The 21,166-nt window shown below is 33.1% G+C and overlaps 1 protein-coding gene across 1 annotated transcript; it reads right to left on the bottom strand.

The window, feature by feature from the left end:
- Positions 1-6,916: 6,916 nt before the first annotated feature.
- LOC114334010 (uncharacterized) lies at positions 6,917-19,974 on the bottom strand. Its single transcript, XM_028284013.2, has 2 exons — positions 19,727-19,974; positions 6,917-11,247 (listed from the first exon to the last, which is right to left on the bottom strand). Exons 1-2 carry the CDS (start codon positions 19,860-19,862, stop codon positions 10,523-10,525), a joined length of 861 nt encoding a protein of 286 aa, XP_028139814.2. The 5' UTR covers positions 19,863-19,974; the 3' UTR covers positions 6,917-10,522.
- Positions 19,975-21,166: the final 1,192 nt, after the last annotated feature.

The following is a 21,166-nucleotide window of genomic DNA, read 5'->3' as shown; positions in this document are numbered from 1 at the left end:
AAAGAGGAAATCAATAGTAAGAAAATACCACGATTAGTAAGTCAATAACATATCGAGGATGCGTCATTTAAATATTATAATAACATACATTTAAAATCAGAGTTTGGTGTTAATTTTGAGAGTAAACTAAATGTAAGACCAAATACTTACCATGTCGGGACAGTATCATGAGGTTTTTTATTGGTTTTTCCTCGCGATTTACTATGGGATCAGTCTTTATATTTCATTGTCATTGATACGTATTTTTATTTCATTGTTTTGGTCTCTAGTTTCGTTTATTAAAGTTCCCAAGTATTTGTATTTGTAAATAGCAGTAAATAGAATAAGATAAGTCAATGTGGTCGCCAACATCTCTAGAAAATAGACACCTTTAGAAGAAGAACAAACTGCTGGTCTTTTTTAACAAAAAATGTCTACGAAGAATAATTGGTCGTATTTTCTGGCCTAACATCATTAGAAATGAAGATCTGCTACACCTGACCGAACAAAAGAAGCTAGAAAATGAAATAAATTAGAGAAAGTGGAGTTGGATCGGCCACACACTTAAAAAAATAGCTCTAGTATTGAAAAGACAGAGAAGATGTCCTCCTACAGGCCATCCTACAGGGAAAAATATTTGGAAAGCGACACGATTATTTCGTTAATGTGAGTAAAAATATAACATCAACTATTTTGCCGCAACAAGATCCCATTTCCTATCTCCCTAATTCAAGAAAGGTCTCGAATTCATTCTTTTTAAGACCAGTCGATAACTCTGAACTGATCGAAACAATCACTAGTATCAAAAGCAAATCATCCTGTAGTACTGATGGACTATCTTTAAAAATTTTCTCTAATCTCACAGAAAATGTGTTGGAAATCCTCGTCTCGCTAATTAATGATTCCTTCGAAGAAGGTAAATTTCCAGAGTGCCTAAAGACAGCCATTATTATTCCTCTTCATAGGGGTGGTGAAAAATCTAATACCTGCAACTATAGACCTATTGCCTTACTACTGGTAGGTACTCTCCAAAATTATTGAGAGACTCATTAAAACTCGACTTAGATCCTTTATCGTTGAAAACAACATTTTATCACAAAATCAGTTCGGCTTTTTAACTAATAAATGTACCCACTGATGCCATGTTTTCTGTACTACATGAGGTTTACCAAGCACTAAACAATAATCGTTATACTGCCACTGTTTTCTTTGACTATGCCAAAGCTTTTGATTGTGTAAATCACGACATCTTAATTCAAAAACTAAACCTCTATGGAATTCGAGGTATTTCTTTGAATTGGTTCCAATCCTACTTCTTGAATAATAGGAAACAACTAGTTAGATCAAATGATACCGACTCTAGTCTCAAAAAAATTGTATGTGGAGTACCACAAGGTTCAGTATTGGGTCCTCTTCTGTTCCCTATCTTTATAAATGACATCACTAATTTAAAAATCGATGGGAAAATTTTTCTTTTTGTTGATGATACCAGTATCACTTGGAGCAACTCAACTATTGCATCTCTTCATTAAACTATAACTTCGGATCTACTGACGATAAAGACCTGGTCTGACTCTAATTTACTCTCTTTTAACGTAGATAAAACAGTAGCATTATCCTATAAAGGAGCTCTTCCACCTTTGCCTCTTAATAACAGCCAGATCAGTACCGTTGATTCTGTAAAATTTCTTGATATTTTTTTAGACAGCAAACTCAAATTATTCCTTTATATCGATTCGTTAAGTAAGAAACTCGCTTCAGCTTGCTATGCAATAAAATCTGTCTCAAGAGAACTCAATTTAGCATCTTCTAAAATAACATATTTTTCGTTGTTCGAATCTCATCTTCGATATGGTCTTCCTTTTTGGGGTTCTAGTACAGCTGCCCAATTTGATGTTATTTTTAAATTGCAAAAAAGAGCAATAAGATATCTGTTTGACCTCGAAGATCTACACATTGCAGAAGTTACTTCAGAGATCACGGAATTTTAACACTTCCATCTTTATATATTCTAGAAACGGTTTGTTTAATTCGTAAACACCTTCATGTCTTTCCAGCAAGGCCCAATCATCTTTACTCCACCAGAAATTCAATATTTGATATTTATTAACCGATCCCATCCACTGAGTTAGTAAAGAAATTTATACTATATTCCGCAAAAAAACTTTACAACCATCTCCCTTTACAACTTAAATCTGTAACATCTTTCCCAAAGTTCCGTAAAATGACAAAAGCCTATCTATCTAAAAGACCATACTATTCAATAGAAGAATTTCTTAATAACTAATAAAATTGGGTTTCATACGCAGTAGCTTAAACTTGTCAGTTCCTAATGTTGTATTTTATTTATTTATTTATTTGTATGTTCAATTTGCAATTTATATTTTGCAATAAATTGTTTTTAACTTTTTTAGTTTTTATTTTTGTTTTTAATTGCTTTTAATGATAAATTTATCTAATTTTAGGAAATTGTAGTTGTTATAATTTGTTATTGATATTATTTTTCTTTTGACTGTATGTAAGCCTTGTCCATAAAATTGTAATAATTTCCAGTGACAATAAAGCATATTTCTATTCTATCCAGGAAGAAGAAGAACATCCTGGTTAAAACGTCTCAGAAACTGGTTCAACACAACATCAGTGCAGCTTTTCCGCGTTACTGCAGATAAAATACAGATTGCCATGATGATCGCCAAAATTCGTCACGAATAGGCACATCAAGAAGAAAAAGAAGATTTCAAAAACTACCCTAGAGTGGAAAACTCAAGGAAAAAGAAAAAGAGGTCTAAAAAGAGAACTATCTTCCAATGAGGTCGTCCCAGGGATGCAACCCATAAATTATCATTTTAGAGTCATCTACTTTAAAATAAATACAAAATATCTGACTTGTCATATGAATGAGGAATGAGTCAAATAAAATGAAATTATTAGAAGATTTTTTTACCAAGCAACAAAAATAAATTTGTTTAATTCATTAATGTTTTCGATTTTGATAACGATTTCCCAAGTGGAAATCGAAACGTCAAGTAAACTTAATTTCCAATTGAATTGTGGCTTATTCCCAACTAAAATAGTAAATTAAAATCATGCAGTAAAATCAATTGGTACATTAATTTTGAACAGAGCTGTAAGCTGTAGATCGCAAAATAGATCAAACAAACCAACGAGCAGAGCCTCGTTCACTACACCACCATCAGAGATATTTCGAGTCTCCTTTCAAAATGCTTTCAAATCAAGCTGATTACAGAAGATCGAGCCGAGATTCAAAGGAAGAGAAGAGAAGAGAGAGTGCAAGAGAACGAGCCAAAAAGAGAACCCTCGAAATGGTAGCGACGGGCTAGCACGACAGACCGTGAAGTGAAGGTTAATTTTACGGTTTCCTCGGCTTGCTTGATGGAAACACATCGAGTATAATATTATGTTCGTGCTGGAGAATATTGGAAAAAGAAAAAAACAGCATGTTTCAACGCAAGAACACACTAAATGAGAGATAGATGATTATGTCTAGGGGGATCAAACGACCAAATTGTTACATCACGGAACAAAAAGTTTAAAAATTGTTACTATACTATACAGTGTGTCAAAAGACACTTTGCAGAAGAAAACTACAAATCGTTAAGCCCATTTTTTTGCTAATTAATAAATAAGTACCTAACTGGCAAAACAATTATCCTGACACGTCATATATTCGATAATAGTAATTTGCGTAATGGTTATTTACTTCCCATTATGCAATACATGACATATCGTCGGCCTCATATGAAAAGTGCCTAAGTTACAAAATAAGCAAAAATGAGATTTTTATGGTACGCATGCATAGCAAGACAAAAAAGGTAAAAAAAAGTCAATAGATATCGCTAGAACCACAAAAAGAATTCTACCCAACTCCACAGCGTTGGGTGAATCACATGAAACTTGCCAAAGTCCATCATTGTCATTGAGGTTAGATGTACTTTTGCTGCGCTGCTGTGTTATATATTCAAGAAAAGTATTATAAAGCTAACATATCTTCATGGAAATAGTGTAAACTTATTGAAGGTAAGTTCAATTTGATCATATTATTATAGTTTTTGTGTTAACTACATTTAAGTAGCATTATTATCCTTAAAACCCCACATTTTTTTTTCTTGTGGGACTTAAGCATTTTTGACAGTTTAGTTTTGGCGACTTTTTATGGAGTTACGCATATTTCTTCATTTTTTTCGTTATTAAATGTGCCTAACTCCAAAATTTTTCCTTATTTCAAAAATCAAAGTTACCTAACTCTATTTTTAAAGTAATAATATTTTAAAAATAGATCTATCTTTATGAGAGGGCTGACGGACATTATTCTAAGTAACTGTGTCAAATAAGATAAAGTTTTAAGTCAAAATTATTCTTTAAATCAGTTTTTTCGTCTCCTGTAAAATTTGTTAATTTGGACTTGAGCACTTTTCATATGACGCCGACGATATACAATAATGATATACAATGTAGTAGAAGTACTGACTAATTTGAAGTTAAATATTTCGTACAAACAAATAGTCATCATCAAATAAACAAAGATGAAATTTCCTGAAAGACCAGAGGTTGTGCACAGGGATTACACTCGCTTACACTATTTAAATATTTTTTTGGCTTCTTCGCCTATTTGATTCGGTTTTTTCTTATATAATTAGATTCAGATGTCAGTAGTCCAAGGTTAGTTCCAAACGTAGTCCCAGTTTGTTTCAAAGTTAATTCCAAACGTCATCATCACCATCATTCCGGCCTTCTGTATCCAAAGGTGGACATAGTTTTTGGTGGATCCCTAATTTCTTCCAGTTCTGTCGGTCTTGGGCTTTCTGCAACCAATTCCCAGCAACCCTTTTGACGTTGTCTGTCCATCGTGTAGGTGGTCTACACTTCAGCCATGCGCCATGCTAATCCCTCTATAACACTTGTAACGCCTGCCCTTCTTCTGATTTCCTCGTTTCTAACCCTGTCTCTGAGAGTCAGTCCAAGTAGTAACCGTTCCATTCTTCTTTGGGCCACTCTAGTTTGGCTGCTGTGGTCTGCGTTATCAATAGTGTTTCGGCGCTGTAAGTCATGATTGGAAGCAAGCACATATTGATCGAACGTCTTCTTTTTTAGATAATTTAGCATGTTGCTCTTGAAGATGTCTGATGCCCATCAACGGCCCATGCTAAGGTGATTCTTCTTTGTAGTTCGGCAGTTTGATTGTCCCTGGCAATTTGAATTTCATGCCCTAAATATTTATATTTACGGGCCAATACTATTTCGTTGAAGTCTACTTTTGAATTTTCGCTTGATACCAGGTTTGTCATGTATTGTCTTTCCAAAATTTATCGTTAAACTAAACCAACTTTCTTACAGAAAGCATCTAAGCATAAGTCTAATCTCTTTTAAATTGTCTGTTATAGGAACTATGTCGTCTGTGAAACGTAGGTGGGAGAGCCTTTCACCGTCGACATTTATTCCTTTGGCGTCCCACTCCAATTGTTTGAAAGCATGTTCAAGTACATACTGTCGTGAAGAGTTTGGGAAATAACGTGTCTCCCTGTCTAATTCCTCTTTTGATTTTTAAAGATTTGGTATATTTGTGTAGTCGGACGGTCATGGTTGCATTATTGTATAAATGTTCGCCCTCAGATTGAAGTATCTACCGATAGTCTATACGACTTTCGCGACTTCCCTCCAACGCTCTCATTATGTTGTTAATTTCTCTCGTATCAAAAGCTTTGCGCATATCTGCGAAAGCCAGGACCAAAGGTCGGTTGCACGTCGGTTGTATTCGATGGATTTTTCTATAATCCCTTTTATGCATTGGAGGTGGTCGTTAGTGCCAAAATGTTGCCTCTTCTCTAGATTGCAGTTGGTAAAAATCTAATTTTGTTTCCAGTCTATTTGTCTGTACTCCAAACGTAGTCCCAGTTAATTCCAAAGTTAGTAGCGGGTTAATCCAAGTTTATCTTAGGTTGTCCCACTGAGAATATAAGTTTTCCCTAATTCAGCAGCCATTTTTTCCCTTTTTGGACGGAGGGGATGATGAAGAAGATTCAGATTTAGAAATTAGAACCACAAAAACATGTAAAGAATATAAATATCTCGGATCTATAATATCTAAAGAAGGCACTACCAAAAGCGACATCGAAAAGAGAACGCAGCAGGGCAAAAAAGCGGTAAACATTCTAAGCTCTCTACTATGGTCTAAAGATATAAGACAAAAAACGAAATTGACAATCTTTCGTACCTTGGTAGAGCCATGTAGAGCCTATTATGGCTTATGGGGCAGAAGTTTGGCAGATCACGAAAAAAGGATAGAAGTAGTAGAAATGGATTATCTAAGGAGAGCTTGTGGTATATCCAAAACAGATCACATCAGGAATGAAGATATTAGAAGGAGGACAAATACTGTGTATTCCAGTGTAGATTGAAACGAGACAACTAGTGTGGTACGGTCACCTGAAACGAATGAATGAAGAAAGATGGCCAAATACCACAACAAAGAAGAAGAAGGGGAAGGCCTTCAGTTGCCTGGGAAGAAAATATATGACACATCATGAGAGATAGAGCCATCAAAGAAGACGAATGGATGTACAGAAAAGGACGGCGGTCGAAATGCGAGAAGCGACAGAGGCTGTAGGAACCTCGCTTATAGATAGATAGGACGGATCCCCTTGCATTCAATAGTTGACTACACGACATATAAGTTATTTCAAATTAAAAAATTTACACAATAGTACGAAAAATAAATATTTTATTCTTTTTTGATGTATGTATATTTGATATTTTTGAATATTTTGATTTACTTAATGAGTTTTACCATCTTTTACTTTAATAATAGTTAAACTTCCCTCTTTGTTTTGTAAATATTGCATTTCGGTTTTTCTGGAATTCAAACATTTAAAAATAGTTGCGCCCTTTTCTTTTGAAGAGTTGTCTTCCCTGTCTCTTTTTTCTTGTTTTATATCGATTCATTCTTGTGTTTCTCTCTTCTATGAAAGACCTGGTCCATAATAATCTACTGGAACTAAGCAACGGTGCCTTCTAGCCATAGTGTACCAGTGTTTTAGGATTAATTCCATAATCTAGAAATCTAAATCAATATGACATACATAGTACAGTAACATAACCTTAGATTGGCTGTGTTGTCTTTGGACATTAATAAGGTAAAAAAGTATACAAATTTCTCTATGAACATATTTACTATTTTCTTTATTCTTAAAGTACATTTTTCTAGTGTTCTCTTGTAGACCACTGTGAAAAAACGTCTATTTTTGGATGTGAGAGGTGACATTCAGATTTTTGCAGATAAAGTTAGGTGGCAACTTCAATAATAATAATTGACTTATGCTCCTTCTCAAATATGCACGGAACATTAATAAAAAATTAAAATATTTAAAAATTTCAAAAAACATCGATTTTTTTCTACTTTCTTTGCTTATAACTTTAAAACAATTCGTTTTGGAACAAAGTCGTACAGAAATAAAATTAAGATAATTGAATTTTGTATGATATACGACTGCTTAAAAATGTCTTAAATTATTACCCTTTCTGCAATATAGCAATAAATACAAAATAATTGGGCAAAATAAGGCTGCTGTTATTCAAAGTTTTTTAACCACTTCGGTAGCATTTAGAACCTTAGTAATTCGGTTAGAAAATTCTTATAGCATACTTAAGCCGACTACCAAATTTCATTAAAATCGACTTAATACATTTTGCATAATAAATTTGCAATCTAAATGTTTTTAAAAAAGTACAAATTTTTTAAAATCTTTCTGAACAAAAAGTAGACCATTTAGAAGTTGGCTAAATTTTTTACATACAGAGTGAGTTTTACGTATGGAAACACTCAATTATCTCAAAAACTGCTTAAACGATTTTTATAGGTTTTGGTAAGTATGGGTTTTTAAATGCGGCCGATAATATAGTGCTAATTACATTGTTGTCATATTTTCCGTTTTTCTGTGAATCTAATGAACTTTCTTATTTCAAATGGAACACCCTGTATATTTTTTGTGTTTTGAAGTCCCTAAGAAATACTGATAATTTTTTCATGTTATATGCCCTATACCTAAATACCATAATTTCGGAGTTATTGCTACATTTATTAAAAAAAAAATTAAACAAATTATAAAAATCAATTTTTTGACCCGAATAAACACTATTTTAGGTTGTTTTGATCATGGGGAACAAAAAAGATTTTTTATAATTTTTCTCTAAAATTAATCGTTTCCGAGTTATAAACAATTTAAAACTGAAAAAAATCGAATAATGACGATTTTCACGGTTCAAGAACACAAATAAACAATTGTATTTTTGAAACTGCGAAGTACCCAAATTCACCCTCAATACTTATTTTATCAGATACCGATAAGTAATTTAAGATTGTTTCATTTTAAAACATTGTCATTTTAAATGTTAATGTAGCCTGATCGCCCGCCCTCTCATATGCACTTCATTAAAAATTAAAAATCAATGTTTTAGAATAAAAAGAGACAAACAATCTTATGGCAAGCCATCAGAAGAAGAGTTGGGCTTGAATTTAGGTACTTTATAATTTCAAAAATTATATTTTTTACTTGTGTTTTAGAACCTTAAAAATCGTCATTATTCGATTTTTTTCAGTTTTAAATTGTTTATTACTCGAAAACGATTAACTTTAGAGAAAAATTACAAAAGACCTTTTTTGTTCCCAATGATCCAAAGAACCTAAAATAATATCCACCTGGGCCGGGAAAATTGATTTTTATAATTTGTTAAAATTAAAAAAAAAAAATTAAAATAAATGTAGCAATGACTCCGAAATTATGGCATTCAGTTATAGGGAATATAACATGAAAAATAATCAGCATTTCTTAAGGACTTCAAAACGCAAAAAATATATAGGGTGTTCCATTTGAAATAAGAAAGTTTGTTAGATTTGCAGAAATACAGAAGATCTGACAACAATGTAATTAGCACTATAATATCGAACGCATTAGAAAATCCCTACCTATCAAAATTTATAAAAATCGTGCAAGCCGTTTTCGAGATAATTGAGTGTTTCCATACATCAAACTCACTCTGTATAAAGAGGTGCTCTGCCTATCTAATACACTTTACAGAATTAAAATCGGATTATTAAAGCGGCCTCAGCAATGTCTTAAAATTATAAACCAGTTTTTAGGCTTATAAACAAATAGCTTTGTTTAACAATAAAAAAATTAATTTTTATCAATGCAAATAATCAAAACCGATATAATTTGATTTAAGCTTTTAAATGCTGTAAGCGGAATTGCTATTTTATTTTTTAATCAAAAGTTATTCGGGTTCAAAAATTGCAATTTTTCGATTTTTTGAAAGTTCAACCGTGTTTATCTCAAATACTATGCATCCGACGAAAAAACTTGTAAGAAAATCTTTTGCTTAGAATTACTCAAAAAGTACAAAAAATGTTTTGTTTTACGAAAAACCGCTGTTATGTAGTTCCTCAAGTTCTATGTTTATAACAATCTTATCGACATCTGGATCAACTTTTACCCAAAAAATTCGTGTTCTACGGGTCCAAATACATAAACAAGGCTTGGGTAAGTCCATCTAAATAAAGCAGGCCGTTGCAACCGGTGGCAAAACTAATTTGTTTATAAGCCAAAAAATTGTTTATAACTTTGAAACATTGGTGATTTAAGACATTTTTAACCAGTCGTATATCATACAAAATTTAATTATCTTTATTTTATTTCTGTACGACTTTGTTCCAAAATAAATCGTTTTAAAGTTATAAGCAAAGAAAGTAGAAAAAATTCGATGTTATTCGAAATTTTTAAATATTTTAATTTTTGAAGTTATGCTTCTTTACGATCGAGAGTGAAATTTTATAATGCCGGGCGCATGCACACACAGACAGTATGTATTTCGTTGCTAATCTTTCAAGATATGCATGTATCAGCGCTGTCAGCGCAAATAAGTCATATTATATCATATAAAAGGATTTATTAGTGTTCTTAGTAAATGTATTATTTATTATAATTTTTGTGTCTTTGGATTTGTCTTCCACGGGAATAAGATATTTTATAATAATAGTAAGTATATTTAAAGTATTTTTGTATACTTCACTTGGTCAGTATGTATGAGAAATCTTGTAACCTGTCAAAGCAAAAGGGATATAGCATAGCTCAGTGGTAGAGCGTGTGACCGGAGATCAAGAGGTCCCGGGTTCAAATCCCGGACGATTCATATTCTTTTTTTTATATTTTTGGTATCGTTTTAATAAAAAAATTTTAAAAGTGGTAGGTAAAGAAAGTTAGTTTAATATTTAAATAAAATACAAATAACCTGTTAAGTATATTAATTTCGTTGAAATCATAATAATAGAAGTATAACTTCTTACGTGCGTACAAAGTACACACACATTCTTTTTTTTTATTAATGTTCCGGTCATATTTGAGAAGGAGCGTAAGTCAATTATAATTATTGAAGTTGTCACCTAACTTCATCTGCAAAAATCCGAATGTCATCTCTTACATCCACCTCAAAACAGATCCGCCCTGGTCTATTGATATTTATTATTTATTTATTATAAAGAACTGTTTGACACTTCCCAAACATTTTCTATTTTAGGATATGCGATCGTAGATGATGAAGAACTGTGAGAATTTGATTTTTTTATCTCGTCAATAAGAATCATAACTCGAATTTTAAATGATCTTATTTCGTCCTCAGTCATGGTTTCAAATTCAGGTAATAAACTCTTAAAAAAATAGAGCATTGGATTTTCTACAGTATTGGAATGGTTTACAGAATGTTGTAAGAAATCTTGGTTGCTTGGCCTTTTCTTGGCCTTATTTTGTAAATACTTAATAAAAGTTTTTTCCACGTCGGATATAGGCCGTTTACGACGACGATTTCCTATGATAGAAATTTGGGAATGTCTGGAAGAACTTGGAGCCGTGGTGGAGCATTCAGATTGTATTAATGGCGCAAGTGGTTCTTCTTTTACTTCTGGAGGATATTCATCATCATCTTCATTTTCATTTTCAACAATTCCATAATCGGGTGGTTCCTCATCGAAGACCTCGTCATTAGCGATTTGGGAATCTTCAGATGTTATACTTTTTTGCGTGTCAGATGGTGGAACATTACCACTAATAGCCCCGTTTAGTGGTCTAATGTAAGGCAATAAAAATTGTAAATAATCATTCAAATAGTAAGACTTTTTTGGCTTGGATCCATTAGGCAGGGGTCTCAAACTTCTGAGGAATGATGACCTTATATTTCTCCACCTCTCTTTGCACTCGGTCACTACAATAAAAAATATATTTTTTAGTTATTGTTACGCTACATGACATAAACTTATTGAAGTTATACTTCTTTACCGGCGATATGAGGGTGAATTTTTATATGTTAAAACCTATGATCCCGGCGCATGCGCATTATAACTTTGTTCTGATTGGATGTTCAAATGGCATGTCAAAAATTATTCAATATGGCGGCTGTGGCACAGCTGTAGTTTGATTATTTATGGTTGTTGCGTTTTAAAATTTGTGTGAAAAGAAACAACAAACAAAAGTTAGTTAATAGGTATACTGCCTTTTTAAATAGTTTTCATATACCTATATTTTTGGACTTTTGGACTATTTTGGACAAGGAAAACTCATTCTAATTTGGTAAATAGTTTTTATTATAATCATATTGTAATTATACATTTGGATTAGGTTGAAATACAGTAGAGCGTCGATTATCCGAACTAATTGGGGGACATAGGTGTTCGGAAAACCGATTTGTTCGGATAATGGAACTACAATATATTGATACATATTTATAGTCACAAGTGAATAAAAGCCATATTTATATACTTACATATTTATTTATATCTTGATAATGACAACTAGCAACTAAACAAAAAAGTGCAGTCTTTGCAACAACATAATTATTTTTGGATACAATATTGAAGAAAATTGAAGATATGTTAAGGGGGGGGGGGGGGTATGGTTTGAAATATTTAATTTTTTTTATTATTTCAAATAAAAGTGCATACTTTCAAGAATACTCTGAAAATTTCAAAATAATCGGAGTAAAATTACCAGAGATACAGGGTGTTGAATATCCCTACCTTCGACTCGCGTTGCCGCGGCTTCGCGCCAGCACGCTTGAGCGTAGTGAGAAAAGTTAAACAACTGTTCGCCTTCTCTTTTGTAGATTACTCCGCAATTCAAAAAACATATTTCAATGTTCATCACTTTACGATTTGGCAGACAAATAAGAAGATGAAGATGCAGTTGTCAAAATTTTAAAAGTGTTTTTCTCAAAACTGCTTTTCCAAATGCGGTGGACATTGTAACTGAAAAACTACTTGACCGATCTACCTGAAATTTTGCATATATTTTCTTTAGACATTTCGTGAGGTAACAACGTCGAGATATTTTTCGTTTTGTGCTTATTTTTTGTTCAACAATATTAAATCTGTTGGTTTTCACAAAATTTTTATCAAAATTTTCGTATTTTTGATTTCTGAGTAATACCAAAAATTCATAAATCATTAAAAATAAAAAAAACTCGACGTTGTTACCTCGCGAAACTCATAAGCTAATTAAATCTTTTTGAATTTTTTGTTTCGTGTGATCCAGTGATAAGTTCTGATGTCCACAGCAAAATCCATTTTTTTTTGAGATGCCTGTCAAAATTTGTCGCCAATGGCTTATTTTTCAATATTTTGGATTGAATTTTTTCTTAAATATTCTTTGAATTGTACTTAATATGTTTATTTAATTTAAAAATAAAATAATTCTACCATAGCTTCGAAAAAATTCACAAAAATGTGCTTGATATGTTGATTTCAAACCATACCCTCCCCTTAAGCGTCAATTACTAACGCTTGCTCGGTATTCGAGTGCGGGACGCGGGAGTCGATAGTTCGAATAAGCGGTCGTTCGGTTGATCGACGTTCGGATAATCGACGGTCTACTGTACATTTATTTTCTCAAGAATGGGGATTTTAGAGAGAAATCCCAAATTAGGTCCGATTTTTATTTTTAAATTATGATTTTTTGGCGTAGATTTATTTATCTAGTAGGTATGTAATGCTTTGATTTACATACTTAATTTGATTACCAACAAAAGTTCTACCAATCTTCATCTAATATATTGTTTTCTTACTGTTTCGTTATATTTTAATATTTTCTTCCACAAAATTTAAACTACATAATTTAATTATATTCAAAACAACTATCAAACAGTAAAACGTTCAGTTACCCTATTTTTCCACATGACAAATAATGTGGAATTGGACGAGTGAGTCTAGGCTTCGATTACGAATCAAAGCGCCCCGAAGTTCACGGGTTCGATTCCCGATGCAAGTTTTTATTTTTTTATTTTTTTATGCATTTTATGATTGTAAGTATATTTGTTATATAATTTTTTTTCAGAAAATGCGCATTTAAAATTTTTGCCAACAATTATTATCGTTCAGAAATCATTTTTTCTTTGTGGCATTTTTCAATGTGTTTGTGTGCGTTTTATTCTTTTATTTTTTAAAATTTTTGGTATTGTCTTAAAAATCACATAATATGTAGTAGAAGTATAACTTCTTACGTGCGTACAAAGTACACACACATTCTTTTTTTTTAGTATTTAAAGTACCTACTGTTTTCTTTTCAGATACATTAATACTGTTGCCTGAACGGCGTTACTATAGATAGAAGCTATAGAGGAAAGTTAGAAGATAAACGAAATCATATAACGAAAGAATAAGTTTCCAAACACAAGAATTAATAATGTTGTCCTGAAGCTATTTCCTTGTGGCATTTTTATATTCAACTATTTTCAATGGGAAATAAGCCACAATATTACCAAAAAATGATTTTATTAACGTTTCGACGCCCAAGTCGGGTGTCGTTGTCAAAATACAAAATACTATTAAAATGAACAAAAATGTTGTTGCTTAATAAAAAATTCTTCTAATAATTTATTTAATCTGACTCATTTATATCGGCAATTCAGACATGTATTATACATTTTAAAGTAGAAAACTTTAAAATGATATTGCCAATATTGATGAGTTGCGTTCCTGGGACTACTTTACTAAAAGATAGTTCATTTGATTACATGAAATCAACCCAACTCAAGAATATCCGCCACAAAAATCATAGCATGTGATCTGTCTTTAAAAAGACAACCAAATGCAGCGGTGGCAGTAAAATTCTCTCGCTAGAGACTCCATAGTAAATCACGAGGGAAAACCAGGAAAAACCTCGTGATACTATCCCGACATCGTAAGTATTTGGGCTTACATTTAGTTTACTCTCAAATATAATACCAAATTCCGAGTTTAATATATAATATGTATATGCTATTTTAAATTATAAATAATATTAATAATACATAGGTATTATATACATCAACATATATAGATCATTATATAGATCAACATTATATAGATCAACAACAGATGCAATTTTCATTATAAGGCAGTTGATGGAAAAATACAGGAGTAAAGAAACAAACGCTCATATGGTATTCATTGATCTTGAGAAAGCATATGATAGAGTTCCTCGAGAGATTCTGTGGTGGGCACTCAATAAGAAAGGAGTCCCTGGTGAATATGTAAAGATTGTGAGGGATATGTATGAGGGAGTAACGACTAGTGTTAGGACAGGTGTGGGAGAGACTGATAAATTTCATGTGAAAGTAGGATTGCACCAAGGCTCTGTGCTTAGTCCGTATTTATTCTCATTAGTTTTGGACCAGATAACAGCGAAACTACAGGGTAACATTCCATGGTGCTTAATGTATGCTGATGATGTCGTGTTAGTAGGAAATAGTGAAAGAGACTTAGAACAAAAACTGGAACAGTGGAGACAAGCTCTGGAGGAAAAAGGTTTAAAACTTAGTAGGACAAAAACAGAGTATTTGGAATGTTCATTTAAAGATGGAGCTACTACAAATAAAATGGTATCTTTGGATGGTGAAATGATTGTGAAAAGCAATAGTTTTAAGTACCTAGGATCGGTATTACAGAGTAATGGAGAAATAGATGGAGATGCATGCAGTAGAATTAGGGCTGGATGGATGAAGTGGAAAGAAGCGAGTGGTGTGTTGTGTGACAGAAAAATTCCAATGAAGCTGAAGGGAAAATTCTATAAAACAGCCATAAGACCGGCTATGATGTACGGAACTGAATGTTGGGCAGTGAAAAAGAAAGAGGAACAACGAATGCATGTGGCGGAAATGAGAATGCTTAGATGGATGAGTGGAGTGACAAAGAAGGATAAAATTAGAAATGAGTATATTAGGGGAAGTCTAGGTGTGGCACCAATTGATGCCAAAATGAGAGAGCATAGGTTAAGATGGTTCGGTCATGTTCAACGTCGAGACGTTAATCACCCAATACGAAGAATAGCTGAAGTGCAGATTCCTGGAAGGAGTAGGAGAGGAAGACCAAAGAAGACCTGGGGGGAGGCGATAAGGCAGGACATGTTGGTAAAGGGGATTAACATTGATATGACCCAAGACAGAATTGTGTGGAGAAATGCAATTAGGGAAGCCGACCCCGCATAGGGATAAGGCAAAGAGAATGATGAATGAGGTATTATATACATAATACTAAAATATAAAATATGTACTAACTCGATATGTTACTGACTTACTAATCGTAGTATTTTCTTTCTATTGACTTCCTCTTTCAGTATGGGTAACCACATCCTACTGCATTCTACCGAGGAATTTGCGACACAATTGGTTTCATTTAGCATAATTAGAGCCGCTTCTTTGATTTTTCTCTTTTTAGTATCTGTTTCTTTCGGGACTATACTTGAATCTCTATGTTCTCCACTGAACTCTATGTTCATTATCCCATGCGTGTTGACATATTTGAGATCTATCAAATTCTCTATTTTTAATATAAGACTGATGTTCACTTATTCTAACGTTTAATGGCCTTGATGTTTCACCTATTATAAAATTGTTCGCAATCACAAGGTATTTTATAAATACAATTCTTTGTTCTTTCTTGTTCATTATTAGGTTTAGTTTTAGATAGAATAGATCTCAACGTGTTTGTTGTTTTGAATGTTGTTGAAATGTTGAATTTATTTCCTATTGTTTTAAGTTTCTCGGATAGTCCTTTTATATATGGTATTGTTATTTTCCTCGTATTATTTCTTGTGAATGTTGTAGGATCCCGTTCTACGTTGTTCTGTTCTAACCGATCCAATCTTGACAATTCCTTATTTATAAACGATAAAGGATAATAATTTTTTAATAAAACAGATGTTAACAATTGTTTTTCTTCTAACAATGAATTTTCGTTAGAACAAGTAATTTTGGCTCTATCATATAAGGATTTAATGATTCCCTTTTTAACGTTGATGTTGTGATTTGATTTGTAATTGAAATATCTGTTGGGGTGTGTTGGTTTTCTTGAGTCTCATATCCAGTATAATTCTTTGAGACTAAAACATCGAGGAAAGGTAGAGTGTTATTATATTCCTTTTCCATTGTAAATTTTATTGTCTCTTCTTGATCGTTTATAATACTATTTAGGATTGTATCAAACAATTCTGATCTATGAGGCCATATTGAAAACACATCATCTACATAATATCTCCACCATACTGTGGGTTTTAAATTTTGTTTAGAAATGATATTAGTTTCGAAATCCTCCATAAATATATTAGCCAATAATGGAGATAAAGAAGAGCCAATTGCTAGACCAAAATTTTGTTTATAGAATTCATTATTTAGTTGAAAATATTATTATTTTATTAGTACATAATGTCAATAACTCCATTATAGCTGATACATTTACATTATTACAGTTGCATTTCCTTTATCCGCTGGTAGTATTGTTATGGAGTCATCATTTTTTTAAAGTTTTTAAAGCTTTCATTTCCTCTTTGCTGATGTTCTGTTCAATTTCATTAGATTTTTTCAATTCAAGTTTACATAGTACCCTATATTGTTCTTTTTCATGAGTTGGTTAACACTGGGATATTTTTTCCACTGAGCTAATTATGTCTAATTTTGGAATAGATGGATGATAGATGATATGAGTAACATTTTCCGTTGCATTTAAATGTCTATTTGATAGATTGACAACTGTCGCTAATATGTCATTATTTCTATTTAGTTTATCAAAAGTATGTATACTATTTTGTTCTAAACGAATATTAAATGTATTTAAATGTATATTTTTCCGACTTGGGCGTCGAAACGTTAATAAAATCATTTTTTTGGTAAAATTGTGGCTTATTTCCCATTAAAAATAGTTGATTACAAGAATTAATGGAAGAGATGAGAAAAATGCAAAGTAGTAGAAGCAAATAACACCATGGAATTAGAGAGATAAGTAAAGAAATACAAAAATCTATTAGGACGAACAACAGAGAACCGAAATTATAAAAGCGAACAAATCCAACAATCGATTGAAGATAATAAGAGCCTGAAAATTCTAAGGAGAAAATTAATAAAGGGCATAAAATAAACAACAAAATTAAAGAATAAAGATGGAAATATCATCACCCACAGATATGAATTACTAAGGGTAGTATTTTCACACCTGAATTATACAAAAATCAACAAAGCTCAAATCAACCAAGGATCAGAATTGATACCTGATATATCAACAGACGAAATAAGGAATGCACTGAAGAAAATGAAAAGAAATATAGCTCTGGGAGAAGATAATATCGCAAAGATTGGGACAGACAGACTAATCAAAGATTTAGAGAATATAAAGGAACTGTTCAACTTATGTCTAAACCAAAGTGAAACATCTACAAGATGGCACAGTGCACTTACTATTTTATTAGAGAAAAAGGGCGATCCTCGAACAGACCTCGAGAATTACCTACCCCTAAGCATGTTAAACCACCTCCACAAGTGATTCATAAGAATAATAGTCAATGATTGGAAACAAAATTAGATTTTTAGAAACCAATGGAACAGGCAGGTTTTGCTAGCTCTGTCAGACATCTTCAAGAGCAATATGCCAAATTATTTGAAAAATAAGACATTCGACCAATGTCGTGACTTCCAGTCATGACTTACGGCACCGAAACACTCTCCTTAAGCCAGGCCATAGCAACCAAACTGAGGTGTAACTAGACGGGCCATGAGGCTAGAATGAATGATAGCCGGTGGAGCCAAAGAATTACAGTGTGGAGACCACGAGCAGACAGAAGAAGCAGAGGTAGACTACCTACACGATTTACAGACGACGTCAAAATAATCGTTGTGGTTGGCTGCAGGAAGCACAAGGCCGTCAGAACTGCAAGAAATTAGGGGAGGCCTATGTTCAACCTTGGACGCAAGAGGCTGGAGGATGATGATACAAGCTAGTGAAGATCTAATGAATTCATCTCCAGCTCTATATTTTAGTTGGAAACATATAAATTTAGCAAAAATATAAATTAAGCACTAAACCAGTGGAATCGTAAATGCCACGGTATGGGTATAGACCTCGGAGAGGTTTGTTTATATACCTTACAATTTGCTGATGACCAAGTCATCATAGCTAATGATAAAGACGACCTACAGTATGGGGGGCTTGGAAATTAATGTGGAAAAAACTAAATACCTACCCATAGGAGCTGAGCTATCCAATATCGAACTAGAGGATAATGAACAAATCACATCCTGTAGTGAATACACTTACCTGGGAGTAATCTTCGATAGAACGGGAAAAGACGATGAGGAAATAAAGAAAAGGGTAACACAAGCTAGAAGAACAATTGGCTGTCTAAATGGAATACTTTGGAGCTCCGAAATAGGAATACAGCGAAAATACAATATCTATGAAACACTTATTAAAAGCAGCCTACTTTACGGAGCAGAAACTTGGAGAATAACCGAGAACAACAGGAAAAAATTAGAAGCTGTAGAAATGGATGTGTTTGGAAGATCGTTAGGTATATCCCGTAGGGAAAGAATTCGAAATGAGGAAGTAAGACGACGAATTGGAATAAATGGTTACTTAACAACAGACATTGAGAGGAAACAGTTGATTTGGTATGGTCATGTTCAAAGAATGGAAGACACAAGATTGGCCAAAAAGATCATGCAGTGGGTACCACCAAACCGCAAAAAACGAGGAAGACCCAAAAAGACATGGAAAGAAGGGGTAACAAAGCAATGAGTACAAGGGATCTTAGAGATGGCCAATGGGATGATAGAAGGACGTGGAAGTTAGGCATCGGACAACGTCGAAAGACGTTCTAAAACCGATACATACATGCAACATATAAATTTATTTACAAAAAAAATTAAACATTTATATACCAAAGAAAATAAACGGTTCTCGGTGAAAACCTACATAAAGTAGACTGGCAGTCAACGTGTTAAACTACATTACTATTATAAAAATGATAACTATCTATTAATGACGCTGGCTATACATTAGTTGGTACTTGTACATTTAAGAAGAATTTAAGAAGAACTTCTGCTCACAATTATCTATCTATCTAATTAGCCTTTTTCGGTCCATCTTTGGACATAGACATAGGCCTCCTTAATCCTTTTCTCTGCTTCGTTTATATTCCCACGGTCTCCAATTTATAAGAATTTTTTTCCATCTGTCTTCTTTTTGTTTTATATTGTGTCCGGCAAATCTTCATTCCAATTTTGCAACTTCTTGTCTAACATACTTGTGATTAAGCTAATTATTTTATAAAACCTCGAGGATCTCTTATGGCAATATAATTATTGTGTTTAAAACATTTATATCGTATTTGTCCAATATTATATTATAAAATATTTAAATTAGTACTAAAAATATATTCCTTACCTGTCGAATTAGTGTTTTCCGCTACTTCTGCCCAAGCTTTATCCGTTATATCTTTCCTGGAATATTCAACTAATTTGTAATTGTATAAACAATCATTGTTTTCTATTTCCAATATTAATTTAACTTCGTTTCTCATGTTGTCTGTAAACTAGTCGAACCACTTTCGTAAACTAGATAGAATGCAACGCCGCGCGACAAATGTTGAATATCGTGTATGTCGATAAGCTGCATGGCGTCAGGCGGCAACATGCTTCGTCCGCACCCCACCGCGCACAACGGTTAATCTAATCTGTCGTGGACTCAGCGTTGCCAAGCCCAAAAAATTTATTTCCCCAAATTGTGTTTTAAAAGTTGCCAGATTTTCAACAGAATTCCCCAGATTTAAAGGTTTGTTACGCACATGCGCAATAACGAAAATTTCTGCGCAGTTACACATTTTCCGTTACTGCGCATACTCGTAACCGTTCATGAACGGTTTTGTATCGAGTTGGATAAACCTAGTTAGTTCAGTTTTTAACAATTCTTCTCCTACATGTATGCAACCCGTATTTCGGTGTGTGTTCCCTGCCATGTAGGCACCCCATAGGGAATTCACAGATGTAAGTCGGGAACCCCGGACCTACACAGGTGTTCATAATAGATGACAGAGCGAGAGCATAAAGGCCGCGTCTCACCATCAAATAATTTGATCAAACAGTTTAAGCAAACTCAGGAAGTACGTCAAAGTGACGTCCCAATTGCAGTTTTTTTGAAATTCTAACAATCTGTGCTCTCACTATCAGTCTAGTTTGATCAAATTTTTTGTATTGAGTTGTCTAACTTGTTTGTACTTTATTTAAAATTAATATTTTTCATTATTATCCACAATGAACACTCAGGATGTGACGTCACTAACTGTCACTTTCAGTTTGCTCAAACCAGTTTGATCAAATTATTTGATGGTGGGACGCGGCCTTGACAGAGTCAGGGAACCCCAGACAATATCATTGTTCGCGGTAGTCACAATTCACCAAACTGTATTGAGTGTGGCCTATATGTGGAATCAGTCACCACGATCTTGTCCTTGTAAAACATTTAATTTTCACATAATTACTGGACTTTCTAAAATAACTATTTTTTACTAAAGGACATCGCACACATCTTATGGAAAATATAATGTCACTCAAATTCAATAAAATTTATACGAATAGATTCGTTTTAAATTAACGGTCAAATCTTATCATTGCGCCAACTCCATATTTTCAATAATAATCAATCTGAAATCAAATGGATACGTACATAAGTTAGAGAGAGAAAAAATATTTTATAATACCCAAATTGTCGGTACTCCATAAATCAGAGGATTGGTTTCACTAATCCTCTTAGGCCCAGCGGGGTTTAAGCTCTTTTAAATAGCACCCAGAGCAATACTGACACTTTTACTGACTAAAAAATTTGATT

The sequence above is a fragment of the Diabrotica virgifera genome, chromosome 4 (assembly GCF_917563875.1).
Source record: "Diabrotica virgifera virgifera chromosome 4, PGI_DIABVI_V3a".
Classification (NCBI taxonomy): Eukaryota; Metazoa; Arthropoda; class Insecta; order Coleoptera; family Chrysomelidae; genus Diabrotica; species Diabrotica virgifera.
The sequence above is the reverse complement of the archived record's forward strand: the minus strand, read 5'-3'. Positions and strand labels throughout refer to the sequence as shown.

Bases quoted from the DNA above. Each gene is read 5' to 3' on its own strand.
- LOC114334010 (XM_028284013.2), bottom strand. From the start codon at position 19,862: ATGAGAAACGAAGTTAAATTAATATTGGAAATAGAAAACAATGATTGT. The intron at 11,248-19,726 runs GTAAGGAATATA...TTTTTATTGTAG, and splicing joins GGAAAACACTAATTCGACAG to TGACCGAGTGCAAAGAGAGG.